Source organism: Podarcis muralis, chromosome 10 (genome assembly GCF_964188315.1).
Source record: "Podarcis muralis chromosome 10, rPodMur119.hap1.1, whole genome shotgun sequence".
NCBI classification, from domain to species: Eukaryota; Metazoa; Chordata; class Lepidosauria; order Squamata; family Lacertidae; genus Podarcis; species Podarcis muralis.
Window position 1 is genome coordinate 49,772,706 of NC_135664.1, and position 13,441 is coordinate 49,786,146.

General features: G+C 41.6%; 1 protein-coding gene across 23 annotated transcripts in view; it reads left to right on the forward strand.

Moving 5' to 3' along the window:
- RBFOX2 (RNA binding fox-1 homolog 2) overlaps window positions 1–13,441 on the forward strand; it is a 177,987-nt gene that overhangs the window by 127,050 nt on the left and 37,496 nt on the right. For 18 of the 23 annotated variants that reach the window (XR_013394391.1, XM_077934999.1, XM_028745971.2 and 15 more), the window contains 2 exons: window positions 899–1,045; window positions 10,779–10,832. Coding sequence is in view for 22 of the 23 variants with exons in the window: in XM_077934999.1 (XP_077791125.1) it covers window positions 899–1,045; window positions 10,779–10,832 (201 nt within the window). In the remaining variant the exon portion in view is untranslated. The remainder of the gene's footprint in view (window positions 1–898; window positions 1,046–10,778; window positions 10,833–13,441) is intronic. The other 5 variants (XM_028745972.2, XM_077934988.1, XM_028745977.2 and 2 more) reach the window with 1 other exon arrangement.

The window sequence follows — 13,441 nt, forward strand, 5'->3', positions numbered from 1 at the left end:
CGCTCTTTGGGGTTAAAAAAAATCATGGACCCACGATGGCATGCCCAAAAAACTCCCATATCATAGAAGGTACACCAGGCCCTATATAGCCATTAGTTGTGAGATGATGGTAAAATAAACTTGAACTATTTAAAGCTAGAATGGCTTAGTGATCAAGAGAGAGGGTGTTACAAATCAGAGGAGCACAGCTAGAATCTCACCTCTGCCTTACACTCACTTAGGCAAGCCACACTTTCTCAACTTGAATGCTCCCACCAGCAGTTTGGGAATAATACTGACCTACCTAACAGGGTTGTTGGAAAAAGCAATATGTAAAATGCTTTGACTATGTTAAAGTGCTGTATAAGTGCTGTGTACTGTTGATTCTGTTTGCTGTAATTATAAACTTGAAATGTTGACATGTTGAAAGCTAAATGCTAGCGGAAGCACGCCAAGAGGATTTTAAAGGTAAGAAAGCAGGGCATGTCTAATATGGGTGCAACATTAGATCCATATATTAAAAATGCCACAGGTTGAAAGTAGTGCCTCAAGAAAGGTTCGGTCTAAAAAAATTAAAAGGTATCTACTTCTGCAGTAAATGTATTGGCACAGTCATTCATTTGCTCTGCTTTATCTGTTTCAATCCACATCCAAATTACACTGATGCAACTGATCTCCCAATAACCTGCTCTGTGGAGATTCTCTTACTGTTTTTGTTCTTCTCTCAACCATTGCATGAACAAAGGATTGCTTGTTGAACTTTTTCTGTTATTATCAAACTTACTTTAAAGGTGCTCAGATACTAGGTCAAGGAAGGTGGTGTAAATACCTGAGACATGAGCTGATAAACGGATGAATCTTGGCTGGATTTTTGTGATTTCTTCTCCACTTTTTATTTTTGTTTTTTAATTAATTGCAGCAGACAGAAGGAGGGGCACAGACGGATGGCCAGCCGTCACAGACACAAAGCAACGAGAGTACCGAGAGCAAATCTACTCCAAAGCGGCTGCATGTCTCCAACATTCCCTTCCGCTTTCGGGATCCTGATCTCCGGCAGATGTTTGGGGTATGTTGATATGTCCTTTAAGGAACCATAGGGCTGTATCCCTTTCTCCCCCCCCCCCCAAAGGTTTAAAATGAGTAACAATTTAAAACATAAAATATTCTCACAAGGCCCCACCCTGTTTGGGTGGGGGGTGCCTCGGGACTGCAGTTTCCCCCCCTCAAAGTCACCACAGTCTAACAGAGAAGAATTAAGTACACCTGTGCCTCAGGTGTGTTCAGTTGGCATAGTGCAGTTCCCTCAGGGGTCTGGATCCGGTTCTTTGAGATCAAGCAAGGAGGATCCAGGTGGTGTGAATATGTAACCGGGAGTTAATGTTTTCCTTCTGAAGGACACATTCATTTTCTGAAAATGACGTTCCTCCTTAAGATCCAATTAAAAAGAGTATACCCTAGTTTCAATCTTTTGGCTTTGGGATTGTGGGCTTTCAGGCTGCTAGCATGTTTCAGCCATGTCTGTTTTACACTACCAACCTGAACCTGATGGCTTTTGTCTTTAGCAAGCAAGAAGAAAGTATTGTTCAGAATTAAATTTCTAAACATGTAGAAATACATGCCATGTCAAAGAGTGGGGGGGGGGAGAGAGAACAAATCCTTGAATGTCATACACTTGGATTTCTAAAATGCTGTTGGAAAATACTGAATTTCTAAAATACAGTTGATCAAATTGCTCACCGAAGGTTGAGAGTGTAAGATAAGAGAGAATGATTAGCTCAGGGTCAGCCGCTGAGCTTCACAGCTTAGCCAACTTTGAACATGGGTCTCCCAGTCCTAGTCTGCCACTAACCACTACACAAGAATGGTGCTCACTGTACAGTACAGTGGTACCTCAGGTTACGAACTTAATTCGTTCTGGAGGCCCGTTCTTAACCCTAAACCGTTCTTTTGCTAATGGGGCCTCCCGCTGCCACTGCGCAATTTCTGTTCTCATCCTGGGGCAAAGTTCTCAACCTGAGGTACTACTTCCGGGTTAGCAGAGTTTGTCACCCGAAGTGTTTGTAACCCGAAGTGTTTGTAACCCGAGGTACTACTGTAGTGAGGAGTTACAACAGTAAAATCCCAGAAAAGTGTGTCTCTGGAGAAAATTGCTGCTGCTGCTCCTGTCTACAAAATCCTTATAACAGACAGATAAGATGACACACCCGTGATAAAGCTGAACCAAGTTGGGTCAGAGGAGTAATCAGTTTAGATTAGCATTCTGTTTACAGTATCTAGGGGGTCACTGTTGGTAGAGAAGTTCATGAGTTGGGCATAGTGCTCTGGTCTATCCTCAGTTCCTAGCTGTGTTCGAAGCTCCCATTGTTCTACGTGCATTTTGTGACAGGAACTTTCCTCAGCACAAGCAGTGCCTAAGATTTCAGATTAAAACGACAGAATGGAAGGAAAGGAGGACATTTTTCTGCCTCCCCACTTCTAGCTACTCTCTTAAGGATGGAGAAAAGACCCTCTTAAGAACATTAGGGGGCTGGGCAGGGGAAGGACTAGACCATGTGAAAAATGAACATAATATTTTAGCTGCAGATCATTCATTTTCAGCTTTATAAAAGAAGCACGCCTAGCCCATAACTTAGGTTTAAGGTGCCATTTAGCTCCTAGCTTTCATATCTCAGTTTCTAACACTGGTTCCTCGTTCTCAGGATCTGGAAGATAATAGTTTGCCTTCTCAGAACATATTTTGGGCTGCTGTGGCTGATAAGCCTAAACCTTTATATTTTTGTCTAGGTTTTTTGACCTAGAGCAGAAATGAGTTATGCCTTATATTCATGATTGACATTGCAATATATTATTGTGAATATATGTCTTGGGGCTGCCTTGTGTGTTACCAATAGTCACTGTAAATTCATATGCCTATAAGGCATGGGCAGAATATAGTCTTTATCTGACTTTAGGGCTATCATTTCAAAGCATGACATATTCTTTAGGCTGTCCCAAGAGTTACAATGGTACCTCGGGTTAAGTACCTAATTTGTTCTGGAGGTCTGTTCTTAACCTGAAACTGTTCTTAACCTGAAGCACCACTTTAGCTAATGGGGCCTCCTGCTGCTGCCACGCCACCGGAATACAATTTCTGTTCTTATCCTGAAGCAAAGTTCTTAACCTGAGGTAATATTTCTGGGTTAGTGGAGTCTGTAACCTGAAGCGTATGTAACCTGAAGCGTATGTAACCCGAGGTACCATTGTAGTGCATTCACAAGTGAAGGACTGCTTTTGGAAGTGTTTACAGTTCTGATTTCTATGTATCCTTCATTCAAGTCTCCACTTTCTGCTTAGATGACCAAACACAACATTGCACTGCTAAACGTGCATTGAGTTTTACAGTCCTTTGTGGTGGAGGAGTCTGAGAATATAATTTTCTTGACTCTAATGAAACGATATCAGAATTAGGAGATTTCCCCAAGGAAGGCAGATAAACAAACCTCCCCTACACATATATGCAGCTCTCCCCACTCAGATCCTTAGGCTCAGAACTATTAAATTTCTGTGAACAATTTCATGCGAAATAATGTAGCAGGCATAGGAGTCTCGCTTCTACAACCCCCCCCCCCACTCCCACTTCAAGGAAATACAACTAAAAGAATGTAGACAATATTTTAAATTCCCCAGCATTCAGAAAGCAAAAATTATCTGCCACAACGTTTTCCAAATTTTTCATACCAGGGGACATAGGTTTGAGGTTGGGGTTTTTTAATGCAGTAATGTTGGGGGGACATTTCACTCTTGGCCTGACAATGTTACTTATTCCCCCATCCACCACACTGGGTATGTGGCACCCTTACAGTTTGTCTGATATTGCCTCCCAGTTCCCTGTTCGCCTCATTGGTCAGGGCTCAAGGACAAGACCGTGCTTTTTTTTTTTTAGCAATAGTGATCCTCTGGGATTTCTTTGTGCCTATCGGTTGTAGCTTAAGGATGAGTCCCAGTGCATCCTTGCTCCCTCTCAGGCTGAAAACAGTGATTGTATAAAGTGGTACCTCGGGTTAAGAAATTAATTCATTCCGGAGGTCCGTTCTTAACCTGAAACTGTTCTTAACCTGAGGTACCACTTCAGCTAATGGGGCCTCCCACTGCTGCCGCGCCCCAAAGTTCTTAACCCGAGGTACTATTTCTGGGTTAGCGGAGTCTGTAACCTGAAGTGTCTGTAACCCGAGATACCACTGTACTGGTAAAGAGAGGGGATGAAATTCTTTAGTTTAATGTTCTCTGTCTATCCTAGCCATCACCTGAAATTCTTCTGATAAACATGTGCACGTTTCATGGAGCCTTAAGGTAGCACATTACCTTTAGCATTCACAGGTGGGAGGAAAGTCCTAAACCAACGCCCAAGCAATGCCGGATTACATTAGACTAGAAAAATGTTTTGCAATTCCCGTCTCCACCAAATTACTGGTTACCATTTACCGTCATTCTACTTAGGGTAAATGTTTTGTCTGGAAGGTTATTCCAGTGGCATAAAAGTAAAAGGGGAAGTGCACATGAACTGTGGTGCCTGTGGGTTTCATCTTTCCTTTTACTTAATTGGAAGCTTTGGTTTTCCTGGCTCTGACTTCAGCCACAGGGATAGAGCCTGCTAAAACTGCTTTTTTACTTCTTAGGCACACATGCGTGAGCATGTGCCATTTTGAAACTTGGGGTAGACTCTACACTTGGAGCAGGGAAGCAATCAGAAATTCAGTTCTGATTTCCTGCTCGTACAGCATTTCCAAACAACATAAAATCAGTCTGGAACTATAAAATGGGACAGTGAAATATTAACCCTAGTTGTGGTGTTCTTATTACTACTGCTACTGCAGTAAGAGAGCTTTCCCTTGGGTGAATCATATTAAACGAGCCCTTTATCCTGTAGGGGACCTATGATTGCAGCTTCTGCAATATCCCGCCTCCCAGCCTTTCCCAGTGTCAGGTTCGATTGTTTCAATGTCATCTATGAAAGACTTAAGGCCTTTGCCTCAAGTGAATTTTCCAAAAATACATGAACAGAGAGAAACTGTGTAGTTAGCAGGAAAATGGGCCATGAGAGAATATTATTACGTGGGAGGAGTGAAAAAGTCCCTGAAGGATCCAGCAACAGCCTGGAGGTCAGCTTTGCCCTGGAGCATGAAGCATCAACTTACGTTGTCATGCAATCTAAAAAAGACCATCAGGACTGACAATGATGGCTGATCTCAAAGTGCTCTGCAAATTTTCCACAGCTGATTTCCAAAGTCTCACTTGTTCCTGACTGTAGGCCAGGAGTCACAATTAGTTGTGGTAAAGCAGGATTTCTTTGCCACCGTGTGCACACAGTAGCCACAACTATGTGCTCCCACCTGTGTTCACTATGGGACTTGCACACCACCTGTACTCTCGTTGTCACTGGGCTTGTTTCATTGAGCAAAACTCTTCAGAAAAGCAAGGGGCCAGTTAGTCTCTACAATGCTGAAAAGAACACCTAGGAATTATATGGTCCTTTCTACCTTGCTATTCCATACTGAAACTAGGGCCTTGTTGACAGGAAAATCCCCTAGAGCATTTATGAATCCCTTAATTCCATAAATGTGGAACCATTCTAGCTGGGCCCTCACCTTTGCAGGGAGTTCTCACCATCACCAGTACAGACTATTTGGTACTCTTGATTGTTGGTATCTTCCAGGAGCTGCTTTGTAGCTTGGGAGCCAGAGGTACAGTGTTACAGTGGTTTCCCTCATACTTGCAGGGATGCTACAAGGGAATGTAGCAGTCTTTGGCTCTTGAGCTGTGAGGTCCCTCTTGTCTCCCATTGAGGTTAGCATCTGTAAATGAAGCTGTTGAAAGTGGCCATCTAAGGATTTGGAGCACAGTGTCATCAGTATGCTCCATACTGTTTGAATCAAATGCCGGATCAAAGCCTTGGAGGCAGGATTGAGTTCAATGAAGGCTAATAGACTAAACCATTGTAAGATGGAGGCGGTGTTGGTGAGTGGTTCTTGTATTCAGGAATTGTTGTTCTAGATGGGTGTCAAATTGTCCTTGAAAGAGCAGGAGGTAACTGTCAAACAAGTAATCATCACCATCAATTTCATTGTTTATTGAACTTATTAGTACTTTTTATGAAAAGTAAACTCAAATCAACAGTATGAACATTAAAACCAATAAAAAACTAAAACAAAATGAAAGCTAAAAACATTCACATACAAAAAGGCTATCTAACACATCCCACTCACTAAAGGCAGCCACAATATCTAAAACTTCAGGTTGAAAGCCTTACTGAAAAGAAATGCAAGCATCACATTAATGCTTGCTTTTTTATTTAAAACAATTACCCGGGAGCAATAATACCTGAGTTTTGATTTTTTTAAAGGCAAAGTAAATTATATTATTATTATTATGCAAACTATGACTATTTTATTTAGACTCTTGATCAAATTGATTGCAAATTTATTATTCATCTCATGAAGCAACACTGTTCTGCCCATTAAGTATCAGTCCTTGTTTTTGGAAAATTTAGTGTATTATTTCAGATAAGTTCTGTTGCTTAGTATCTTTGCATACGCACAGAGTGAAACAGAAACACTTGATTTCACATGCATTCACCTGTCTGTTGGCATTTATTAATTCTGTAGCACAAAATGTGGGTTTCATGACCAAAGGTTTGGGAATATGCTCCTCCTAGGTAGTGTAAAATTTGTATTTATTTGCAAGCTGATACGTTCAGTCAATATATGAACCAATTAGTATATATGCTTGTTCAAGAAATATATGAATTTAAAAATTGGTAAATTGATTCAATTCAGTCATTTAAATCTGACTTCTGCACTCTTATGTATTTAAATCATTGACTTAATTGCCCTGATTTAATGTAATCCACCCTAGGATGCACTTGAAATTCTGGTCCCAGGTGTTCAGAGCCCTAAGGCTTAATGATGTTTGTTGACAAGATATACAGACAAGATTTGTTTTTGAGAAAGCTGTGTGAAAATACAACCCAGTGTCTAATAAAACAAGCTAGGATCCTTTCTACGACTTTTTTACCTTACCTTTGGAAATATACCATTTATTTGACTTGAAGCTAGCAAGAATTGTAAGCTGTTTTCACACACTTGAGACTACTTCAGTATTTACAGGCTGTGTGTCATCTCAGTTATTTGTAAAACTTCCAATCGTACCTTGCCTTCCTGTGTGGACTAGTCTATTGTAGAGGAAACAGTGTACCCTGCCTCAAGCGAATGAGAGAATCAGAGAATTGTAGAGTTGGAAGGGACCACCAAGGTCATCTAAGGAGTGCGCTTATTAATCTGAAGATTATAATGATTCAGATGCGGAGCTGAAAATAGTTGCATTCAAAATTTGCTCCACTGTAATGACTATTGCAGCTGAATGGTCTCCTTCGAAACATAGGTCCCAGCTCTAAGGACAACACATTAAACCCACTTTAGGGGGCTAGCTGTTGGGGTCCTGCTTTAAGCTGGCAAGACAGCAACCAGCCCTTGCCAGATGGTATTAAAGGCATAGGGACCCCCACCCCCCACGGGGGATCAGGGGACTGAACTATCTAGCTACTACTTTCTTACTGTATGAGTTCAAAGTCTAATTCAGCATTGTCCAAACAGTGAATACTGCTGGCCTAGTTAGTTCAATGCCTCTAGGGAAAGTCATGTTGTTTACTGTAAAATTTAGAAGAGTTGACAACAAGCCGGTAATAGTTACATTCAGATGGACAGGGAGTTTGGGGGTGGAGAGAGATATAAAGCTTATAAGACAGGCAACGGTGACCTCTTTTTATTTAATTTTTGTGTGTGGCTATGACTCATACATTTTGAGTCAGTCAGTTCTGAAATCATTATGCTTAATGAAGCACCATATGCTCATATCCCCTTTGGATAAGAGAGGAGGCCTACAATTACTCAGTGGGATTTACTTCTGAGTAGACATCTATAGAATTGCACTGTCAGGGTGGAGCTATATCTGCACTGTCCTTACATATGTTAAAGAAAGCATTTTTTATTAGGACAACCCTGTTTTTAATGCCTGTGGGGGGTTTAAGGCGGAGTATAGGAAGTGTGGCTTGTTTGAGTAAAAGAAATAGCACATAGGGTTGAGTTTAATGGAGAAGCAATTTAAAAATGGCAGAGCCACACCAGCATCTGGAAGTAGTGCAAGAACTTATGAATGCCAAGGGGGCTACCACCATAGCATTCATTTGCCCTGTAGTAACCCATACAGTAATGCACTCAGAGTCTCTTAGTGCATTACTGTATGGGTTACTACAGGGCAAATGAAGCATCTGGCCTCCATTGGTTCAGCTTAATGTGATGATTAGAACGTTCATCAACACTCCTTCAGCTGAGGGAACTTGTTAGTGGTGGAATTCAACTTAAGTTGAATTAAAAGTTCCCTTGTATATGGCTAGAGAAAGGCAAATAAGGAGTTAGGAAAGCTCACAGGAAAGAGGTCCCATGAGGTAGGGAAGCTAAAAGGAAGAGAAAAAAGGAGCAGGGTGACTGAAGAAATGGTGCAAAGCATGGAACGGAACAAAAATTAAAAACCTGAGGGAAAGGAACGGGGGAGGGGGAGAAGCCTGAGGAAAACATAATGCTAATGGAATTGGGTTGGCTCTGAAAAACCCACAGAAAGCCTAAGGATATAGGCATATAGGAAACTGCCTTATAGGGAGTCATGCCATTGGGTATGCGCACTGCCTATTTCAGGGTTTCAGGCCAGAAACATTCCCAGCCCTGTATGGAGATGCCAGGGATTAAACCAAAGCCTGCCAAGTAGGTGTTCTGCCACTGAGCTACATGTCAGTATGTCAGATGGAAGGGAGTTGATAGACTAGCAGGACATAGCTGACTTCCCATGGTAAGCATAAGGATGCCAAGGGTGATTGTCTCTCTAGTTTTATGTTACGTCATGCCTGCTGTGGCAGCCAGTTTGTGACATGCTCACAGCACTCTTTCAAAATCCAAAATGTGTCCTGGTCCATAAAGTTTGGTAACCCCTGTCATAAGGTCTCCAGCCAAGTTGCAACATACTTAATGTAAACATAAATACTTTATACTATTGACACATTCATTTAAAACACACACACACAATTCATAAAAATATACAAAACGATATTCTCCGTAATAGCCACAGGAAGCTTTGGCAGCATACTGACAGCAAAAAACCCCATCATCATCTTAGTTTATCAGAAAGCCCAAAGAGAAAGGTAAGTTTTTAGCTGTCACTACAAAGATGTCAGCAAAGGTGCCAATCAGAATTCATTAGGAGAGCATTCCACAGACAAAGAGAACCACAACTAAAAAGGCCCTCTTTCTTGACATCATCCTCCAAGCCTCCTTCAGAGAAGAGCCCTGGAGACTTGTTCCTTCTATATGCATTGTAGTTCTGTCTCTAACAGTGCTTTTCACTAGTTTTCCTAGAACTGATGCTAAGCTAGCCAGCCTAAAATTTCTGGAGTGGAGTAGCTGGAAAAGGAGGATGCAGGAAGAGAGACATAGGAATAAAGGCACCTGCCTGTCCCCTCACACTCTCACCACCCAACAGCAGCCACCTGTTCCTTCACTCTCTTGCCCCAGAAGCAGAAGCTTTAAAACATTCCCACCCATGTGGTGTTGCATGCCTCCACTTGTTCTCTGTGCATGTTAAAACAGTACCACCCATGTGGAAGAAGCCAGTATCAGTTGACTCTGGGAACTGTAAGGTTTGCAGGAGTACCCCCCGCCTCGCCCCGCCAAAAAATATGTATCTGAGTAAAATATCCATAAAGTGGGGGGGGGGGGGCAGATTCCAAAACAGCATAATGAGGACCGAGCATAGCTCTGTGACCCTGGCTTGCTGACTAACTGCTGGGGTAGAAAAACAGAAAACCTGTGGGTGGCTGAATGGAATGGAGTACCATGGAGGGGAAGGGCTAGAGTGACTGGAATAAGAGCACTCCACACCACAGTGCTTTGTTGCACATTGCACTCTAGTCCACAAAAGCTTATGGCACAATAAACCCATTCATCTTCAATTTACCGGAAGACTCGCTGGTTTTGCAGTGACGAACTGAACCTGGCCCTGCAATATCTTAACCTGGAATGTGAAAAGAGATTGCTTTTATAGATCTCTGCTCTTGCAACTAACTCAGAGCATATTAAGTAGTCAACGGCTTCAGCTAAAGTCCTATGCAAGCTTTTGCCTCAAAGTATGTGAGCTTAAAAGTGAGGAGGGGGCAGGGTGAACCAGCAGCCCCCACCCACATCTTACCCACCTGTGCCCTGCTTCACACCTTTCCTGTGTTGAAAGGGGAGTTCTAATTCTAAGTGTGTTCAAGTGAACAAGCTTGGAATCCTCCTCTCAATTGGGGACCTCAATAATGCAGTGTTACTGATCATGTGCATTTAGCTGAATGTGCTTAGAAACTCCTATAAGCTTTTCTCACAGTGCAAGGCGATCTGGCACATGCAGAGACGCTGGGGATGGAGACAGCATTTATCCATCCATCCAATTAATTTATAGTCCGCCCTTCCTCATGAAAGACCCTAGGATGGTATGGTCATGCATCTCCGTCCTCTCTCTCTCTCTGTCTCCCCCCCCCCCCCTTTCTTGCCAACGTGCTTCTGGGTGGTTGCTGAATATGGTTTAAATAAAAGCTGACAACCAGAAGAACTTCAACAACTGAACATTCTTAACTGCATATTATAAAGGAAAATTTGCTAGCGAAATGAAGATTTTCTTAGAAAGGAGGATAAATGCAGTAGCTGACAAGGGGTAAATCTTCTCTTCTGTCTTTACAGCAATTTGGCAAAATCCTTGATGTAGAGATAATCTTTAATGAACGTGGCTCCAAGGTAAGTTTTGTTTCTATACCCAGTTTCTCTCTTTCTCTCCCCTCTCCCCTACCGCCCCTGCCCCAAGTTGACAAGATAGGACAGCTTCCTGCATAGAGAATAAGGCAGAACAGGAACTGGTCGTCATGTAATCACCTAAAAATTACCATTCCTTATAACTGCAGATTTTGAGTGTAGCCAATATATTTCTTCCCAAATCCTTTCAAAATATTCCTTCAGAAAGATCAGGCACCCCAAATTTCTAGCAATAAAGGGTTTACTAAAGCTATCAGAGTCAGATTTTCCTTCGAGTTCTCAAAGTTCCTGGTGTTTGGGACAGATGGCTTCTGTCCATTTAAAAATAATAATTATGAATAAATTATATGGGATAAGAGCTTTCACAGGCTATCTTGTGTAAAAGAAAAATTTCCACCCACTCTGCTAGCATAATGGACCCTTCAACATTGAAAAAATGTTGGCTTTTAGCAAATTACGGTATCTGTATAAGCTTCTAATTTTCTGGAACAGCTACTTGTGTAGCTATTCAAGATGCATCTGAATGATAGTTTTGCAGGCTTACTACTAATTGAACTATCTAGAGAACAAATTGCAAACATTATGGTCACAAGTGCAGCAATTTTGAGTGATACTTGTCCTAACTGGTTCTCGTCATGAAACCATTGTCCCCTCACTGAAGAATTGATGTGATTCTCTCTCTGCCCAGTAGGTCCAGCACTGGAATAGCAGGGAGTGTTGCAGGTCAGGAGCAAGGTGCATTGGCAGAGCTCTGTGGGGGAAGCTTGCACAGTGCATGTCTATACTCTGCTTGACTTAATCAATGCTAAGTTTTCCACTTTTAATTAAAAATGAACATCTGTCCCATCCCCCCCACCCCATCACATGACAGTTCAAAGGTGTACCGCTTAGTATTTTTTTATCTTAAGTATAGAAGTGCCCCACTTAGATTTTTATATTTGGGTTCAAATTTGCATGTTGAAATTCATTTCTATGTGTTATCTGAAAACCAGAAAAGGGATTATTTTTAAATATTAGCCACTATAATATTCTGCGTACCTTCGGCAAATTCTGTAAACAGAATTTAAACCCTTCATGGCAAATGATCTTTGAGCTCAGTTTATGAAAGTTTAAGATAACATAAATGCAACACAACATGTGTTGAACTTGTGGAGAGATGCAGAACTATAGTGGGCGGCATAGAGCCCTTTATTCCTTTACCTATTTCACATGTTCTCCTGATCTCAGAACTGGAAGGGATGCAGTGCTTGGCTACTGCCCTTCATTAGCCATAGGCCACTTGACTATTGAGAAGAGTTAACAAGCTGGAAAGAGAACCACAGGCATTTAATTTGTGTAATGCAGCCTCCTGCAAAATAAGCACCTTCCCATTGCAATTCTTAATAGAGCATGAGCAATCTGCTGTGGTTGCATCTCTAAATATATTTCTCTCCTCTCTGAAGTTAGCATAGGCCAAAATTGTTTATGAATTAGTGGTGCTTTAGTTATTATTGTCAGCCTTGGGGAAACTGACTCCCATATACAATCTCTTTTAAATGCCTAAAGGATGCAAAAGCAGCAAGCCTGTCAGAAAGAACAATGCCCTTATCAAGGCCTTCATGTGACACTGTGCTTTAATTTTATAAACACATGTGATAATCATACTCATTTTATATAAACTTACATGACAGTCTCTGTTCTTATGTTCAGAATCTTCTATAAATCACGGAATTCTAATTATGACTATTTAACAGTGCAGCCAAGAAAGCCCAAGACTTCTGGTTTTCAGTTAAAACAAAAGCTGTTAGTTATGAATTATGGGTATTTGCCCCTTTTCCTTTCATCCAGGCAATATTTAGCCCAACTAGTTTCTCCTATATTTGGTGGTAGAGTTTCTAACACCTGCCTGTCGAATTCACTACAGTCTTTTATCAGTTGGCTCCAAGCTGGGGCCCGTTCTCTCAAAGATGGTGAATAGCTTCAGTGACACTCAGGAAACTCTCAAAGAATGTTTGTTGGTTATATCACGGAATATTGAATTGGGACGCCTGGGATTTGCCCTTCTTTTTTAAAAAACAAACAAACAAAAAACAGTAGCTTAGAATCCCCAGTGGTGGAACACAAATACTTCTAGGGCCCTTTCACTCCCCTTTCTTCTGCAAAAAGTATGCCAAAACTTGAATGCCTTTTTCCTACCCTGTGGTTTCTGTTCTAACCTAACGATATGGAACCTCTCTCCTCCTCTCTCTTGGGAATCGGAAAGCAGATGCTCCTGCTGCCTGCATTGTGCTGTGTTCTCAATATTATCCCTCCCTCCCCCTGGGTTTCTAAAGGGTATATTTTTGAATATGTATTTGATAAATGAATGTTAAAAAGGTGAATATGTAAAATCCAAATCGCCCTAGGTGTGCCCCCATCCAGTAATTGGGAAGGTCCTCCATGGGCTGAGCATATCTTTATCCCTTCATAACTGTGGCAAAGGTCCTCTGCCAGAATTGTTCCAGTGTTGTGAAATTTTGGGAAGTTTCTGAAAAAATAAAAATGCATCTTACCCATTGGTCCATCCGAGATGAGATGATGGCTTTTCTTTCTGACATGCTAAGAGAAGGTTTCAT